Source organism: Periplaneta americana, chromosome 10 (genome assembly GCF_040183065.1).
Source record: "Periplaneta americana isolate PAMFEO1 chromosome 10, P.americana_PAMFEO1_priV1, whole genome shotgun sequence".
Classification (NCBI taxonomy): domain Eukaryota; kingdom Metazoa; phylum Arthropoda; class Insecta; order Blattodea; family Blattidae; genus Periplaneta; species Periplaneta americana.
The window spans coordinates 42,778,282-42,797,907 of NC_091126.1; the positions used below are offsets into that span (position 1 = coordinate 42,778,282).

At 34.9% G+C, this 19,626-nt stretch overlaps 1 protein-coding gene across 8 annotated transcripts; it reads right to left on the minus strand.

The window, feature by feature from the left end:
* Window positions 1-3,689: 3,689 nt before the first annotated feature.
* On the minus strand, window positions 3,690-19,237 carry LOC138707612 (uncharacterized). Of its 8 annotated transcripts, XM_069837266.1 has the most exons (7): window positions 18,218-19,237; window positions 16,491-16,650; window positions 16,127-16,217; window positions 14,075-14,211; window positions 11,479-11,569; window positions 6,574-6,666; window positions 3,690-5,922 (listed from the first exon to the last, which is right to left on the minus strand). In XM_069837266.1, the coding sequence occupies exons 2-6, from the start codon at window positions 16,542-16,544 to the stop codon at window positions 6,623-6,625; spliced, it is 417 nt and encodes a 138-aa protein (XP_069693367.1). In that variant the 5' UTR covers window positions 16,545-16,650; window positions 18,218-19,237; the 3' UTR covers window positions 3,690-5,922; window positions 6,574-6,622. The 8 variants fall into 8 exon arrangements, with proteins under 8 accessions (XP_069693367.1, XP_069693366.1, XP_069693370.1 ...); XM_069837265.1 differs by having other exon boundaries at window positions 3,690-6,666; XM_069837269.1 differs by lacking the exons at window positions 3,690-5,922; window positions 6,574-6,666 and adding an exon at window positions 15,921-16,011 and having other exon boundaries at window positions 9,671-11,569; window positions 16,503-16,650.
* Window positions 19,238-19,626: the final 389 nt, after the last annotated feature.

A 19,626-nucleotide genomic window follows, 5' to 3' on the forward strand; every position in this document is an offset into this window, starting at 1 on the left:
AAGATTATTATTTTTTTGGTCCTACAGAACATATCTGTTACGGTAACAATTAATATTAGAGGAGAAAAATTCGCTCCAGCACCGGGAATCGAACCCGGGTCCTTGGGTCTACATACCAAGCGCTCTCACCGGAGCAAATTTTTCTCCTCTAATATTAATTGTTACCATAACAGATATATTCTACAGGACCAAAAAAAATAATAATCTTTAGTAAATCCATGATGAAAGTTAATGTTAACATTATTCTAGTTCAGTCCATCACACTGTATTAAATATGTTTTTAAACATACTGTACATGGTATTACTTTCAAAACTTCACATTAACTTTTATTTCACACTGAAGAGTTTTTTTAAGAACACACTTTCACCACACTACAAAAAGTTAAACTAACCCATATCCTTACACAAATCTTCTGCACTTGACTTTGTTTTATACGAAAGTGCTAATCATTTGAAAGATCCAAGTTTTGGATAACTTCATTCTCAATAGAGATGTTAGCTAGGCATATGGATTTCAGAGACTGAGAATCTGGTAATTCTGCATGTTGTACAGGAATCCTAAGCAGTACGCCACACTTCTATGCCAGGTTACATCGGGAAGCTATTGAAATTCATAAACACAAAAATAATTTTAACCGTAAGGAGGAAGGACTCAAGGTCAACAAAGCTTGGTATCCAGCCCTGAGAAGCACACACATCAAACCCTTTCTCTGACAATTAGATAATATGACAAACAATCAGAACACCGAAGCCACTGGTGCGGACCGCGGCGACGACAAGCAACAACAGTCCCACATCTTAAATATCGAAGTGCTACAAGTCTCAATGCCAATTCCTGATACACACAGCAGATATCTCCGCACACGTGTACCACGCCACTGAAGATGTCCACCGGAGTAGTGGATGAAACATTTGGTTGTAACAGAGACAGACCACGGCCCTCCAGCCCGGAAAATACGCATCCTATCGTGCATTTTGTTATTGAGCATTTTTAAAAAAATGCTGTTGCAATTTCATATTCATTTTAGAGTAGGTCGACATGAAAGAATTCCTGATAAAACCTACTGATATGGGTGAGAAATGTCAGACAAAAGTTCAACTTTCAAACAGAAGTCATCTGGTAAATGTCGCAACGTTTGGGCTCCTGATAATATTGCAGCAGTGAGGCATGCTGTTACCACATCTCCTAGACTTTCAGCCATTAAACATATTCTGGTGTTGGGAATATCTGATCGGAGTGTCAGACAAATCTTACACCTAGACCTCAAGTTCCATTCCTGCAAAACTATGGTGGTTCAGAAACTTCGACAACATGACTGGTTCAACCGCCAAGATGCCTGGGAGACCATATTGGAAAATGTTTCGGGTGATGCTGTTGTGCTCAGTAATGACTACACTCATTTTCATTTTTCAGGCTGCATCAACAAACAAAACATTCCATATTGGTACCAGAAAATGCTTGAGAAATGCATCAGTGACCCCTCTACAGAGACGTTTTACTGTTTGATGTGCTGTTGCACAATTTAAAATAATAAATTTCAGGAAGAAGGACGTACAGTCACTGTATGAGGAGTGTATAGCTCGTGAGGGCAAGCATTTGGAAGATACTTACTTACTTACTGGCTTTTAAGGAACCCGGAGGTTCATTGCCGCCCTCACATAAGCCCGCCATTGGTCCCTATCCTGAGCAAGATTAATCCAGTCTCTATCATCATATCTCACCTCCCTCAAATCCATTTTAATATTATCTTCCCATCTACGTCTCGGCCTCCCTAAAGGTCTTTTTCCCTCCGGCATCCCAACTAACACTCTATATGCATTTCTGGATTCGCCCATACTTGCTACATGCCTTGCCCATCTCAAACGTCTGGATTTAATGTTCCTAATTATGTCAGGTGAGGAATACAATGCGTGCAGTTCTGTGTTGTGCAACTTTCTCCATTCTCCTGTAACTTCATCCCTCTTAGCCCCAAATATTTTCCTAAGAACCTTATTCTCAAACACCTTTGATCTCTGTTCCTCTCTCAAAGTGAGAGTCCAAATTTCACAACCATACATAACAACCGGTAATATAACTGTTTTATAAATTCTAACTTTCAGATTTTTTGACAGAAGAGTAGATGACAAAAGCTTCTCAACCGAATAATAACACGCATTTCCCATATTTATTCTGCGTTTAATTTCCTCCCGAGTGTCATTTATATTTGTTACTGTTGCTCCAAGATATTTGAATTTTTCCACCTCTTCGAAAGATAAATCTCTAATTTTTATAGTTCCATTTCGTACAATATTCTGGTCACGAGACATAATCATATACTTAGTCTTTTCGGGATTTACTTCCGACCCTATCACTTTATTTGCTTCAACTATAATTTCCGTGTTTTCCCTAATCGTTTGTGGATTTTCTCCTAGCATATTCACGTCATCTGCATAGAGAAGAAGCTGATGTAACCCATTCAACTCCAAACCCTGTCTATTATCCTGAACTTTCCTAATGGCATATTCTAGAGCGAAGTTAAAAAGTAAAGGTGATAGTGCATCTCCCTGCTTTAGCCCGCAGTGAATTGGAGAAGCATCAGATAGAAACTGGCCTATACGAACTCTGCTGTACGTTTCACTGAGACACATTTTAATTAATCGAACTAGTTTCTTGGGAATACCAAATTCAATAAGAATATCATATAAAACTTCTCTCTTAACCGAGTCATATGCCTTTTTGAAATCTATGAATAACTGATGCACTGTACCCTTATACTCCCATTTTTTCTCCATTATCTGTCGAATACAAAATATCTGGTCAATAGTTGATCTATTACGCCTAAAACCACACTGATGATCCCCGATAATTTCATCTACATATGGAGTTAACCTTCTCAAAAGAATATTGGACAAAATTTTGTAAGACGTCAACAAAAGTGATATTCCTCGAAAGTTACTACAGTTAGTATTGTCCCCTTTCTTAAAGATAGGTACGATTATGGACTCCTTCCATTGATCTGGTACAATTTCCTTTTCCCAAATAGCAAGTACAAGCTTATAAATTTCGTTAGATAATGTGCTTCCACCCTCTTGTATTAATTCTGCTGGAATTTGATCGATACCTGGAGAATTTGGAAGATACTATCTTTAAAACAAAGTGATGTCAAAATGACAAACATTCTTCTGTAAGATAGTAAAATAAAATTTTGAATAGGATCTATGTTGCTCTTGTTATTTATGTTTGTAATCAGGAAGATCATTCTGCTGGACACTGTATGTATTGAAATTCCCCTGGTATCATTTTACTTCAGGTTGCTAAAGCCCTCAGTTCTTTTTTTAACAGCAACACGCACGGTCAACAGAAAAGTTTATTTTGCACCATATTGTCACATAACCATTTATGTTGCCCTTACAAGCATCCACTGGAGTCTTGCGTTTTAAGATTTTCATTATGGAAAATGGTCAATGATGGCGTAGGTATCTCTTTGTTTAAAACTTCTCTTCTGTCAATATTATTTCTTCTCGAAAAAAAAATCTATAAATCCAGTCTCTAATTATCACCTATCACCACCACCACAATGTCTTCAATTTGTCTTTCCTAACTGCATCTTTAAGTCTCTAGATAAAGAGAAAATACAAGAAAGGGAGATGGTATGGCAATGTGTAACAATACATGGGAGAAACATAAATAATATTCACTTAACTTCAATCAAACATTAGAAAAAATTTATTAATGTAATATGTAATATTCAATGCATATAATTTAGTATAAAATTTGTTTACTCTGTCATATTTTTGCAATATATTAGAAAATATATATATATATTTTTTTATTTAAGGGCCGCAATAATGTTTCATAAATGCTCTACAGAATATATTATAAATATAATTATATTTCCTGTAATCTACTATTTGTACTTTACATTGTACATTGAGTCTCTGCTTTCTTCCTTGAAGATATTTCATGAAATATAACACAATAATATATTAACATCAACTTGAACATATACATGACATTAGAATCTTTTTTTAATACTATTTTATCAGTAAAAATATAAATATTATTTTACATTTAAATTAAATTACGCAAATATTCTGGCCCATTCTGCATGGAAAACATCAAATATTAAAAAAAAAATCACACTCATTTCAGTCAAAAGATTGGAAATCTAATTTTCCCAAAGCAATATTTCTAAATGAATACATGAAATGTAATATGAAAATTCTAAGGTAACAAATCTCACTTCTCGTTTGTACAGTAATTAAGAGATTAGTGTCATTTCTTCCGAAATGTTACACAAATTAAAAACTCACAAATTTTAAATGTAAACAGAATTTACTCATTATATGATATTTCTAAAGAAACCGAAAGAATATGAAGCTATTAAAAAAAAAAAAAGTAAATATGAAAGACAATGTTAAGTCTCTGCTTTTTTCCTTAAAGATATTTCATGAAATATAACACAATAATATATTAACATCAAACTTGAACATATGTATGACATTAAAATCTTTTTTAATAATACTATTTTATCAGTAACAATATAAATATTATTTTACATTTAAATTAAATTACGCAAATATTCTGGCCCATTCTGCATGGAAAACATAAAAAAAAAAAAAAAATCATACTCATTTCAGTCAAAAGATTGGAAATCTAATTTTCCCAGAGCAATATTTCTAAATGAATAGGCCTACATGAAATGTAATATGAAAATTCTATGGTAACAATTCTCACTTCTCATTTGTACAGTAATTAATAGATTAGTGTTATTTCTTCCGAAACGTTACACAAATTAAAACCTCACAAATTGTAAATGTAAGCAGAATTTACTCATTGCATGGTATTTCTAAAGAAGCCGAAAGAATATGAAGCTATTCCCCCTCCCCCCCCCCAAAAAAAAAAGCATATATGAGCTGCTCAGGTGAAGACAATGCTAAGTGACATTTTCATTATTCATGAAAATAATCTTATGTCACATGCTTTTTTTCAGTGCTATTTGTCTTTTGTATGTGAGACGTTTTATGTTGAAGTTTCAAATGCTGGCAATATGTGTCAGTGCTACTTGAGCATGAGTTTTTAAAACATTGAAGTCACTGTATTTCAAAATGTAGTTTTAGTCACTTAACATTGTCTTCACCAGAGCAGCTCAAATTTAGAAAGATAAAAATAAATAAAATTATTCTGTTGATCTTAAGAAGCTACAAACAATATTCAAGATACCACTTTCAAACATTACCATGGTGTTCATCTGCTAGGCATAGTATTATGAATCATAGTTTTTCACATTACACGAACAGATCAACAAAAATATTAACAGTCTTAACTTTTAATAGTCAAAAATATTATGGTAACATTTACATTTCCATGACTTAATTTTTCTATACTGCAGATATCTAACAAGACAAGGAAATGCTAATAATACTGGTATATGAAGATTCAATCTCGTACATGTTCTTATATGCAGTGCTGTAGTTGGGCTGGAATGCAGTGCCAGTTAAAATAATACTAGCGTTCCACAGTTCCAGTATAAATAAAACAGAAAACAACTGATAAAGCAGTTTGGAGGCTTGTGAAATAGCAGAATTCCATTAACTTTTTTTTTTCAACTACAGCACTGATTATATGAAGAGTCATTCTTGTTTTTTACCACATTTCTACACCAGTACATATGTTTTGGCACGTTTGATAAGCAACAGTCTTTCATATATTTTCATCAGAAATCATAGCATCAGATTGATTAAATGTACCTGCAGCTTTCATTCTTTATCTTTCACAACTAACTTGACAACACTGTTCACTAAATATTGTACGAAAAAGTAGGCATATATGTACTCTCAACTCATGACCAGAAGGAGGCTTGGTTTCCAGCAAATATTCTAATGAAGATCCATTATATTAATATCCACCAAAGCAAAAAATCCTTGTACACAACATGAAACCTACAACATATACAATAATATACTTAGCACATTTGTACAGATTAACTTGAATTGAGACATTTTTTATGAATTCTATTAAAGTCTCTTTCTTTTAAAAGTAACGAAGATTATTGAGGAGAATTTTAAGCCCTAAGTTGAACAGCATTTTTTGAGCCTTAAATTACTTCTGTGACACAACACTGTACAACATGTGGGAAGGAACTTCTATACATTTTTTATGAGCTGGACTATAATGTCGACCACAAAGGACTGCTGAATTTATACAGTCATGTTCTTCATGTTACTAGAAGTTAAGGCGTAAAATTATTTTACCCATTTTGGAAACTGATAATTTTGTAGCACAATTAAATTAAATTTATTCAGTGGAATTATGTGTATTCTAACAAACGTAGTATCTGTTAAATACTTTGATGATACAATTAAAGTGTGTCAACGAATTAAAGAAGTGAAAAATATAAGTGAAGTAGTTTATATAATATAAACAAATTTAAAATTATAAGGTCAATGTTCAAACTAATAAATTCAATACTGTAATATAATCACACTATAATATATTACATTAACATTTCAAACAGTATTATATCAAACTTGTCTAATCGCATTTATATTATCGAGACATTACATTTATAAAAATAAATTTATTTTACTTACCGAAAAACAATGGGTAAGAATCACAACCTATGCCTCTGGAGCAGTATGTTTAATTAGTTTCTGTTATGAAAGACATCACCATAATGGTCATTTCTGTAATTATAAATAACATTGTCAAAAATAAACAGTATCGGAAAATGCCAACTATTAAAAGTATTTCACATCCTGTTTCACTATTGGAAAATGCTTCTATCGTAAAATACATACTGATGGCATTCCACTGCTCTGATAAACAGTCTACAAGCCGGAAAAGAGAAAGTCACCGAGTTCGAGAGGGCCTTAATATTGTGACAGCCACGTGAGATTCGATCTCACGACCGGCAGAAGAAGGCAAGGTCGGCAGTAGTTCGGTGCGGAAGTTGCACACACATCTGCTTCCTGGGGCATGTGCTGTGGTGTAGAGAGGAGAGGAGAGAGAGTGACCGCAGCAGAGAGGGGAGAAATCCAGAGATTTCGAGAGTGCCATCTCTGGACATCCATGGAAATTTCTAGCATCGTACATTCTCGTAGCTATGGTTTGGTTATAAATTACGACATGCAAGTGAACTTGAGCAGTGTTGTAGTCGGTAAACAGCAAGTCAGCCAGTCTTGTGTAGCAGTGAAGCCAGCTTCGAGACCGGGTTCGACTTGAGTGTGTCCACAGCTGTGTGAGCCGGAAGTCCTGAGTTTGAGTGCAGTGGACCACAGTTGGGGGACCTGAGTTCGAAGTTCAGTGGATTGTCTCTGAAGGTCTGGGGTTCGAGATACTATGAACTCGAGTGACTGAGCTAGATGAATTAGTCAAGGCAAACAAACTGTGAATTGAGAACTAACGGCTCTGTTTTGTAAATAGCGCTTTGTGAACATTAGTTAAGATTAACAGTTCATTGTTGTTCTCAATAATCCAAGTAAATTGTCATTGTCGTCTATGGAGTGCAACGAATACTGTGTGGAGTGGAAATCCCATTGTTGACGGGAGTATTTAAACTAAACTATAGAAAGTGACTATTGTGAAACGATAAAATTACATTGTTGTTTTGAATAAAAGTTACAATATTTTAAACAGATCAACATTACAAAATTCCTGATACTTTTGTAATTGAGCCCATCGTTTACTACAGTGTTTGAATTACCCATACACATCCTGGCGAGTTCTTCACATTTCCGGGGTAACAATTTACTGCACATGCTTCACTGGCACATAAATGAAGAGAATGGCAAATGCATTTAAGAGTCATAAAGCCATGGAAGGACTGCCTAAGACGACTTGCTACAGAATTTCCAACTCCAAACATGGAGTTGTATCAGTCATTGGCAAATTCTACGGTATTAGTGAGGAGCACACTGACATCTCTAAATGTCTTAACTAGTTCATCGTAAAGACGTGCAGCAGTAGCCTCTTCATACGTGGCATTGGGTCGCTTCTGCTAAATATTTTTGCACAAAGTTCCAAAACTTTGTTGCCATGCCCCCTTGGTGTTGGTTTATCCATTTGAAACCTAATTGCACACAGACAGCTAGAGTTTTTATGGATCCTATATCCATGGACTCGTCTATTATGATGCTAAATTTATTATTTCTAAGTTCATCTGCAAGTTCTTCAAAATGACACTTGCCAATTACATTTTTTTATTACAGAACTTGCTTTTGTTCTATTTAATGTAACTGCCTGAGACGTTTTTACAATCAGAATAGGCAGCCTTGGACACAGCAATAACATGGTCATCTACCCGGATTCAAAGATTGTGCTCAGCTATTAACCCAGTCCATAAAATTTTTTCTCTTTTAACAGAAACATTCGTGTCCGCATGTAAGTTCCTACATGGTTGTGAATTGCACTGAAACAAAGTACCAGTACATTGCCTCTGCACAAGTCCTTTGACAGAGTTCAAATGTTTCTCAGTTTTTTTATGTTCCCTCAAATACTCAATTTTGCTACAATTTCCCATCTACACGCATTGCAATATGCTTTATTCTGCACCCCTACTACAGGTGATATCCATCCTTTAAATATAGAATCTTGTTCCCATTTCACTCTATATTTTTATTGTCGAGTTTCGAGTTTCAAATTAGATTCACCACGAATTTTTTTCTTGGGAGTCTCTGTACCTCTTCTCCTACACATGATTCACTTTCACTCTCCGAAGGACTCATACTTAAGCACTATTGTAACACATTGCACATTGACAAACTACAACAAAACTGGCAAAACTTAGGTCAAGATTAACTAAGTGAACTTGACTGATTTTTCAAACTGAAGCTAAAAAAAAAAAAAAAAAAAAAGATATGCATAGCGAAGAACAGGGGGAAACAGAAAGTTTATGTAAAATAAGTCTATGTTAAAAATTTCACTTTAAGAATCCATCTCAAGGATAATAAAGTTAACCTTCAAATCTAGAATATACTGCAGGCCTTTTGTTTAAGACAGTGGCCGGCAGATGCTGCAGTTATGACGTAAGAGCCAGTCAGGCCTCAAGAGCTTGGAAGAGCGAGCAGTTGAGTCGTATTACTGTTATCACGCACCAGCGCAGTGGCGTCAGTGTAGCAATGATACTACAGTTCTTGGAGATAAATTGATGGAATCACATTCCTGTATTTTGCTAGGGAATAACTACTCTGCGGTCATGATGGCAACATTCTTGGCAAATTCCCCGTCATTAAAAGAACGCATGTTCTTTGCAATGGCTAGTGAAATCCTATATCTTAAGCCTTAAGCTTACTATTGATTCACTGACAGTGTGTTCCCTAGCTTCACTTAACAATTTATCTTTCAATTGCTGCACTAGTACTTGTCGATATTCTCCCCCATATTTGTCATAATCATTTGTGTGGCATAGAGAATAATGGCATTGTATATTGAATTTCTTTACATGCTGAAACAGCTTGCCACAAATCAAACACTTCGACATTCCTCCATACTCCATAACACAGTTTGATCTCGACAAAGCATTTAACTTGGGCACGGTAGTAACACAAAGTGATGGTGTGTTTCAAAAGTTGAAATATACTTTGCATACTACTCACCAAGTTAGGGCCTATATGGTTCAATCTGTATATTGTGTAGGAAAATGTCTGTTAAAAACACTTGAACTGTTTTCAAGTTTCTGAGTAGACAAAGTGTTGTAGTACTGCTTAAATTATTTATTTCTATATTTGTATATTTATAGCAGTTTCGGAGCCTCATTTACATAATGCGAACGCTTCTGCAGCTGGCTGTATTATGAATTTCATATTATTATAAGTATATTAAATTTGATTACAAACCAAAATATTTTGTTACATTGATTTATCACGGATGTACAGTTTTGTTTTCGTACAAATGTATTGTAATTGTGCTGTTCCCATACTACCTCAGACGAATGGATTGCGCTCTGTCAGTCTATAGGCGCCATACCGCCACTGTTCAGTTGAACCTTCTCTCCTCGCTGTGCTCAGTATGCAGAGATTGCCGAGCAAAGAGAGTGGTGGCTCCATGGTATAACGTCACAGAGCACGGAACATGCCGGTCACTGGTTTAAGACTTCGATGGCTTCACTCGGAAGCCCATTCAAGGTTTCTGTTTAGAAAGTTGACTCTATTATTTTTTTAACTCAAGAAAAAATATACAAGCTTCTTCTGTTTTTATTACTTGATTTATAGCTTTCCAGAGGACAGAAATAATGCCGAACAACCCTTGTTCCCTTTCATGAACCACCTTCTTTAAACCTTAAAAAAGTCACAGTTCTTGGTAATATGTAAGAAGACTTTCTCATCCCTTTTTATGGCTATATTCAGAATCTTTTCAAGAGCCTGTTAAAAACTTCTCCACCCTTCCTTCCCCCTTTTTATGTCCATACTTTGACTCCTTCACTGCGCAGCCTTTTCAGGTTTTCAGCTTAGAAAGTTGACCATAATATTTTTATCTCAATGTGTTTCGCAATGGTTATATATCGAGTTTGTGAATGTGTATACATCTGAAAACGTAATTGAAGAACTTTAAGTGTACACTCTAAAAAAAGTGTCTTAAACCAAGAGTATGCATAACATACTCATAAAGAAACATTCAACCTACCATGTCCTGTGGCTGTGTGATTTAAAATGCTAGTGTAAGATCTCAGGATCAAATCCTACCTCCATCTTATTTTTATTTTTTTTATATATAAAAAAACATTCAGCATGCCGGTTAGCTTCTATTTTTTTTTTTTTTTTTTTTTTTTTTACATTTAACTCGTTTGTGAATTGTGGTATTGATGTGCACACACAAAAACCAAAAATAAGCTCTTTTCTTTCTTTCATCTAAGATCAATGAAAATAAATAATTAAGGAACAAATCCCAATAAAAATAAATAAACTCATATAATATCGGGTGTGAGACCCCTCAGTCCGAATTACCCGTCTCAAACTTCGAGGCACGGATGAAATCAAATTTCTACAGTAACAACAGTCGACACTGTGTTCCAGGCTTCTTGAATTTGAGCCCACAAGGTATCCTTTCTCCTCCGTTGATATGCAGCCCAATTCAACTCCACTTCTTTTTTCACCTCTGCCCATACATTTTCAACGGGATTCAAATCGGGTGAACAGGGAGGCCAATCCATCACAGTAATATCCTCTTGGAAACCAATATGAAACCGCACTGAATGTATGGACAGGATGATTATCCTGTTCGAAATCAGTGACTCCATTCGGATAAAGCATCCTCACAGAGGGAATCATGACATGTTCAAGGATGATCTTGTATTGTTTCCTCTTCAGTGTTTCCTCGAGCATCCACAAAACACCCAGACCATCTTTCAAAGAATAACTCCTTGAAATTAATGACATTACTTGCAGTTCACCTTGTGCATATACATATTTTTCCATATAATGTGAAGGGTTATGATTAAGTCAGTGTTACACTTGGTATGGTATATCTTATATTTGATAGCACTACCGACTGTAACTTACTGGAATTTGAGTAATTGATTCCTACTATTCCTCTTGGAGAAATAGGAGCTTGAGTGAGGGACAGAATGTGCAAAGGAGTAGGAACAGTGACCTGAAAAAGAAATAAAAAGACACGTCAAAATACAGAAATGTGAGAAGATATTCAGTATAATGTTACAAAAATTTAATTTCCTATGAAATAAAGAGCTAATAAAATCTGGAATACGTATACTCTGAATCAATTACATTTCTCAAATTTCGCAAATGTATCACTAAATCATAGGATAATTAGATTTCCATCTTGGAGAACAAGAATTAAATGATGATATTCTACACCAGGGGTGGCAAACTATGGCCCGCAGGTCAAATAACGCTCTTTAATGTGTTGTATCAGAGCTGGGGAATAAATAATTTCTCAATGGATTTTTATATTGTGGAAAATAAAAATGTATATGAATATTAGACATAAGATGGCAACAGGCAAGGCTAACAGTAAATTAAAGACAGTTTTCACACTTCATTGTTTGTAAAATATAACACAATGTATGTCTGGTTGATTCTCACTCAGGTAAAAACTTCAACTTTGCAGTATAGCTTACATTCTAATGTTACTCACGACTCAGTGGTTGAGTTCTGTTATGTATTCAGCCTGACATCTTTCGTCTATGATTATTCTATCACAACACCATACCAGCTACATTGTCAGAATATGACATCTAGTTCCTTTGCTTGCATGCAACCATCGTCTTGTGTTCAGATTGTATTTGTAATACAGTATCTGACTTACAAACAATAGCTACAGCTTCTGAGAAACAGAAAGTTGACGCAGAATACCAAGCATTCAAAGATGAGTGACAGTGGAAGTATTTTCTCACATCATACAATACTAAGCCACTCTGTTGAAACTGTCTTTTTTTTTTTTTTTTTTTTTTTTAAATGAATACTGGTTTTTAGATATGTATGATTCTTTTGCAGTATTCAGAAAATGTGTGTATACTTACTTACTTACTGGCTTTTAAGGAACCCGGAGGTTCATTGCCGCCCTCACATAAGCCCGCCATTGGTCCCTATCCTGAGCAAGATTAATCCAGTCTCTACCCTCATATCCCACCTCCCTCAAATCCATTTTAATATTATCTTCCCATCTACGTCTCAGCCTCCCCGAAGGTCTTTTCCCCTCTGGCCTCCCAATTAACACTCTATATGCATTTCTGGATTCGCCCATACGTGCTACATGCCCTGCCCATCTCAAACGACTGGATTTAATGTTCCTAATTATGTCAGGTGAAGGATGCAATGCATGCAGCTCTGCGTTGCGTAACTTTCTCCATTCTCCTGTAACTTCATCCCTCTTAGCCCCAAATATTTTCCTAAGAACCTTATTCTCAAAAACCCTCAATCTCTGTTCCTTTCTCAAAGTGAGAGTCCAAGTTTCACAGCCATACAGAACAACCGGTAATATAACTGTTTTATAAATTCTAACTTTCAATTTTTTGACAGCAGACTAGATGACAAAAGCTTCTCAACCAAATAATAACAGGCATTTCCCATATCTATTCTGCGTTTAATTTCCTCCCGAGTGTCATTTATATGTTACTGTTGCTCCAAGATATTTGAATTTTTCCACAAATGTGTGTATAACTAAGTTAAATTAGTCAGATACTGTATTACAAATACAATCTGAACACAAGACGATGGTTGCATGCAAGCAAAGGAACTAGATGTCATATTCTGACAATGTAGCTGGTATGGTGTTGTGATAGAATAATCATAGACGAAAGATGTCAGGCTGAATACATGACAGAACTCAACCACTGAGTCGTGAGTAACACTAGAATGTAAGCTATACTGCAAAGTTGAAGTTTTTACCTGAAATCTTGATTTGCATAATACACGTCGCTGTTCATTAACAGAAAACCACAATGTAAGTCACACGGAGTTAGTGTGCACTCGAAGTTGGTTGCTTGACGGTTTCAGCCCACTTTGAGGTATGTGGATATAGAGGAAGGAATTGGATCGGTGTCGGGTAGAGTTCCCGGGTAGCTCAGTTGGTAGAGCGTTGGTATGTTAAACCAAAGGTCCCGGGTTCGATACCCAGTCCCGGAACAATTTTTCCCTCGAAATTATTCAAAATTATTCAAGTTAAATTATGTATAACTTCACGGCAATACATCAAGTGCGTTTTCAGATATTAAAATATGAATAATGAACAAAAATTATGAAATAAATTATTTTCACCAGCCAAAAAAATTTGGTTTATCATTTGGCACTCCTAAAAATAAATTTGCCCAACCATGTCCTACACTTATAGCCAGGTATTTCCAGTGAGACAAACATCACATCGTCACAAAATTTTGCAAGAATTCAATTAAGAGGCAAAAGGGTTTTAGAAAAATTCTCCAGTTCTCTAAATCATCTCCCCCTCAAAAATTCATAGCCCTATTTTTGAATGACAGCTCGTTCAGCATTGCTGCAGTTAGTTCATATAACTACAAATTTGACTATTCAGCAAGTCATTCCTATGTCCTGGTGCACCAAACAGAATCATCCAGAATTTAGTTGGACAATCATTACTAAAAAGAATACTAATGCAAAAATTATCAGCAAATTTACAAACCTGAGGAAAATGGCTGTAGTCATCAGGGCACACTGCAGTCTCTGCTGAGAGACAGCCGTAAGATTCTGGACTTATCTGACAACACATCTGTTTGGCATTACAGCTGCTTCCATCAGGATAGTGACTGGCTACAGCCACTGTGTATGAAAAAAGGAAAGAAAAGTGTGGACATAAGAACACACATTCATACTGAAATTACAATATGAGACATTTCATGTTGAATTGAACACGTTTTGGGGAAAATTTAATGCACTCTTTTTATTGTCGTTATTTATTAGTACAATTTAGAAATGAAAATATGAGTTATATATTTTTCTTTTGTTAATTCAGTCATTTTTAAAGTAGTCATGATTTTTTTAAAAACTGGGGGGGGGGGGGAGATTATTCGGCACACATTCCTTCAGCTATTTCGAAATAGCTTGACAAGTGCTTATCACAGGAAGTTGAACGTAGACTCAAATTAAAGCTAATTAAATTATCTTCCTTTTAGTATAAGTTTACTTTTATCTGAATTCTGAACGTACAAATTAATTATAAAAAGTCGAAAAATATTCAATCTCAATTATGACTCACTATATGCCAAGCTTTTGTATCATTATTATTGCCAAAAAAGTACTTCCTTTAAATACCCTACAAGAATCAAAGGGTCTTAGGATGGAAATGCTATGGGATTTTCTTTTCCTCAGCGATGGAGCTTAACTTCCTTCTGCCTTCTCTTCCTTCGAAGAGTGAATAGTATTTGATAAACGGTTTATACCAATAAACACTATACACTTGTTAGTGAAGGAGTGATATTTTAGTGTTCACAAATGTAGTATAATTTATTGCGAGATTTGTGCGTGGATAGAACTAGTTTGTATGTGGTAATTCTATTGTAACTACAAAATTGAATACTGAGAGCCAAGCAGCCTCGTTTTGATGCCTGCTTTAACCCTTTTAATTTAGAAAAGCATGGAAAAAGAGTAGGAAAAATTTAAGAGGGGTGTTTCCAGTTATGCATAAGAAGATAAACAGAAAAAGTATTCAACTGAACCCAGGTCTGAAAATATGTAATTCTATCGTATACGAATTTTAAAAATATCCAGTGCTACAATTATTGTACCAAGAGATGAAGGAAATTCTAGCAGTTTCACAGACTTCATCAATCTCTCGTCCATCGAAAGAATTAGACAGTGATGGAGTTTTAGTATCACCAATGGAAAGAAAATGCATCAAAGCTAAATGAAATTCTGATAATGCTCGGTGTGATCCCAATGAAGGAGACAAAGTTGTCAAAATATTCAGCAGATAATACGACCTTAATATTAAATAATTTTATAAACTGAAGGAAAGATATAATGCCACTGATGACAAATGAAAAAATTGGAATTTACAAAATATTTGAAGTCTGGTCCTACAGAAAGATTCAGATATATTCCGATACTTGTAGCAAAGAATGTAGCAGGACAAAAGAGAATTCTTTCAGCTCCAAATACAAAAATGAACAGGTGTTTACCTGCAAACGTGAAGCGGAAAGTAATACCATTCTACGAATTTGATGAGTTCAGCTTCATAATGCCTGCGAGGAAGGACTATATATCAGTGAAGAAGGATGGAAAAGTACACAAGTACAGAAAAGACTAATTCTCTGTAACCTGAAAGAAGCGCTTACAATTTTCAAAGACAACAATCCAGACTGTAAAATATTTTCGAACTTCGTGGAGCTTTGACCAAGACATGGGATATTAGGTGGGTTTATAAAGTAATCTTACAATTTAATTTGTCATCTAGTTTAAGTAGGTATTTAAGTTCGATAATCCCCTGGCTTCTGTATTTTTTTTCTGTTTAGATCTTGTCTTAGGTATACCTTCTAATTTTTGTAGTACTAACATAAGATCATCATGTATTTCCATTTTATCCTCTGTTTGAGTGGAAGAGAAGGCCTCACGGACGTAACTCTGCCAGAAAAAATAAAGAATTATTATTATTATTATTATTGTTATTGTTGTTATTATTATTATTATTATTGTTATTATTATTATTATTATTATTATCATTATTATTATTACTTACTGGAATGCGAGTCATTGATTTCTATTATTTCTCTTGGAGATATATGAGCCTGAGTCAGGGATGGAGTATGCAGAGGAGCAGGATCAGTGGTCTGAAAAAGAAACAAAAAGACACATCAAAATACAAAAATGTCGGAAGATATTCAGTACAATTTTATAAACAAATTTAATTTCCTATGAAATAATGGGCTGATAAAAACTGGAATACATATACTCTGAATCAATTACATTTCTCAAATTTCGTAAATGTATCATTAAATTATATGATAATTAGATTTCCATCTTAGAGAACAAGAATAATTCATACAGAAATCCAGTTGGACAAACATGACTAAAAAGGATACTAATCTTAATATAAAAATTACCAGCACATTTACAAGCCTGAGGAAAACAGCTGTAGTCATCACGACACATTGCATGCTCTGCTGGGCAACTATCACAAGATTCTGGACTTATCTGACATGTCTGATTGTCATTACAGCTGCTTCCATCAGGACAGCTATTGAATATCAACAGCTATTGTGCCTAAAAAGAGGAAACAAAAGTGTGGACATAAGAACATACATTCATATTGAAATTACTGTAAGAGACATTCCATGTTCAATTGAATACATTTTGGAGAAAATTTAATTCACTCTTTATGTTGTTATTTATTAGTACAATTTAGAGAAGAAAATATGAGTTATGTAATTTTTCTTTTGTTAATTCAGTCTTTTTATAAAGTCATCATGATTTTTTAAATTCAAATAAGTTAGTTGAATGAAGACTAAAAAATGAAAGCTAATTAAATTATCTTTCATTTAGTATCAATTTACTTTTCTCTGAATCCTGAACCTACAAATTAATTCTAAAAAGTCGAAAAAAATTTAATCTCAATTATGACTCGGTACACACAAAGCTTTTGTGTCTTTATTTTTGCCAAAGAAGTACCTTTAAATATCTTAAAAGTATCAGTATTCTCAGGTTGGAAATGCTAGGGGATTTTAAGTTAATACCGGTACGAATTTATTTTCTTTTTCTCAGCAATAGGACTGAACTTCCTTCTCCTATAAGCTTATCCGATCTCGTTTCGTAGTGTCAAAAGTGCATTTGAAGGTCGAATAGATACCTAATGGTATTTGATAAATTGTTAATACCAATAAACATTACAAACTTGTAAGTGAAGGAATGCTATGTTGGTGTTCACAAAGATGGTATTATTTAGTGCGAGATTTGTGCGTGGATCGAGTTAGTTTGTATGTGGTGATATTCTTCTTACTATAAAATTGAGTGCCAAGCAGCCTCGGTTCGATGCCTGTTTTAACCCTTTTAATTAATAAAAGCATGGAAAAAGGGTGCGAAAAATTTAAGAAGAGCGCTTCCAGTTATGCTTGAAAAGAAAAAAAACAGATCAGATATTCAACTGAACACACGTCTGAAAAGATGCGATTCTTGTCACATATGAATTTAAAAAATATCTTGTGCTCAATAATTGTACTAAGAGATGAAGTAAATTCCAGCAGTTTCACAGACATCATCAGTCTATGGTCCACCAAAAGAATTAGGCAGAGATGTAGTTTTTTAATCATCAATGGAAACAAAGTGTAACAAAGCTGAATGAAAGTCTGAAAATGCTCAGTGAGATCCCAATAAAGGAGTTAAAGTTGTCAAAATATTCAGAAGAGAAGAAAGAGAAGGTACAGAAAATTAGGCCTATAGCGAAAAAATATTTCAAGTACAAGAAGATGACTGTAAGAATGAAAGTGGAAAAATTGTCCAAGTTTCAGAGGGAAGGTAGTTTGTAATGTGAAGAATTCGTATAGGACGTCATTTGACTTGAAAACATATTAGAAAATAGAAGGGGGGGGGGGAATTGATCGGTGTAGATAACATAAAAGTGATAGACATGTGAAATAATGAGGCAGAACACATCAAAATATAACGCGAAACGCACATTTCATTTCACTTAGTACATGTAAGGCATACGAAAAGCCTAAACTAACCTGTAACAGATTCGTTTATACAAGAAATACGAAATGCCTAAATTAACATAACCTAGCTTAACCTGTCACAGATTCCCGCGCCGGAGAATTTAAATTTTGCAGTTCCTTACCTTGATCCCAATTAAATGTGCGAGGTAACTCATTTTGTTGATCTGTTGTACAATTTAAATTACATTTTTCTAGACGTTTGTCATTGTCAGTGCACTGTTCTGCCATAACCTCTAAACCTGTAGCATTAACAAATATTTCACCACCATATATGCCTCCTTCATTTCATTTCTTCGCTATACTGGAGAATTAGCACGGCCACTTTGAACCGTGCCGTTACGTTTACCACCAAATTTAAGTAAATACACAATGTCACCAACATAAGAACATGACGTTGGTGTGTGGCGTAGATGGCGGGAGAAATTTTTTCTCTCTCTGTCTACCTCCTTCGTTCTGAACATTATTGAGAGATAGCACCACTGTTAGCGACAATGTGTATTTGCGTAAATATTGCGAGTAAATTATGACGAGTGCCTTAGATGAGAGGCTCGGGACAGAAACAGTTTTGCTGTAGCGCATGCGCGGACCTCTCATGCAGTGGGAGCGTGATCCTTACTTGAATTTATTTTTGCGTGTACTTGCAGATTAAATGATTGAGATCCCTTCTTGCTCCGGTTACAGGCCTTGCATTTACGAAGGTTATGTTATGTTAGCTTAGATTAGGTTAGGTTAGCTTAGGTTAGGTTAGATTAGATTAGCTTTGGTTAGGTTAGATTAGCTTTGGTTAGGTTAGATTAGTTTTGGTTAGGTTAGGTTAGGTTAGCTTGATTTGATTCGTCCATGTAGTAGTTAAAATTATATAATATGACAGTTTTTGATTCGTAATATTGTTAAAAAATAATAGGCTTATAATGAAAGCGGTGAATAATTTCATGGTCCTTAAATTTTTTTTCGTAAAAGGCTAGGTATTTTTCGATAGGCCAGAAATAAAACAGCAACGCCGTCATAATTACGTACTTTACGCTTTGGCGAACATTAACCGGAAATTTACTTTCCGTCATTTTAATTGTATTCCGTGAAACACACCTTTTTTCCTGTTAATTTCCTTGTGATAACCTAGTTTATTATCTTATTACATCTTCATTTTCCTTTAATGCATTCAAAAAACCGCAGTTGTACTACATAAAACCTTGAACTGGACTAATGGAGTGAATTATTTAAGAATATAGTCGCGAATTTGACTACCACCATTTCGATTATATTTTGTTTGATACGGCTCGGTACGGCCCGGTGACTAGTGGCCAGCGAGTAGAGTCGACTATCGATATTGGTCTGCCGTGCGTATTATCCAGTTGTTCCCATTTCTTCTTTCGTCATTATTTTCACTGTACACGCTTCTCCTTTTCAAGTTTTGAGGCATACCGATAACTACACTTAAAACGCTTTTCCAGTATTTACTGCACAAGTAAGCACTACAGACTGCAACCTGCAACGCTAGGCTCCTGTTTGTGACCTGTGCTGCAACCGAATA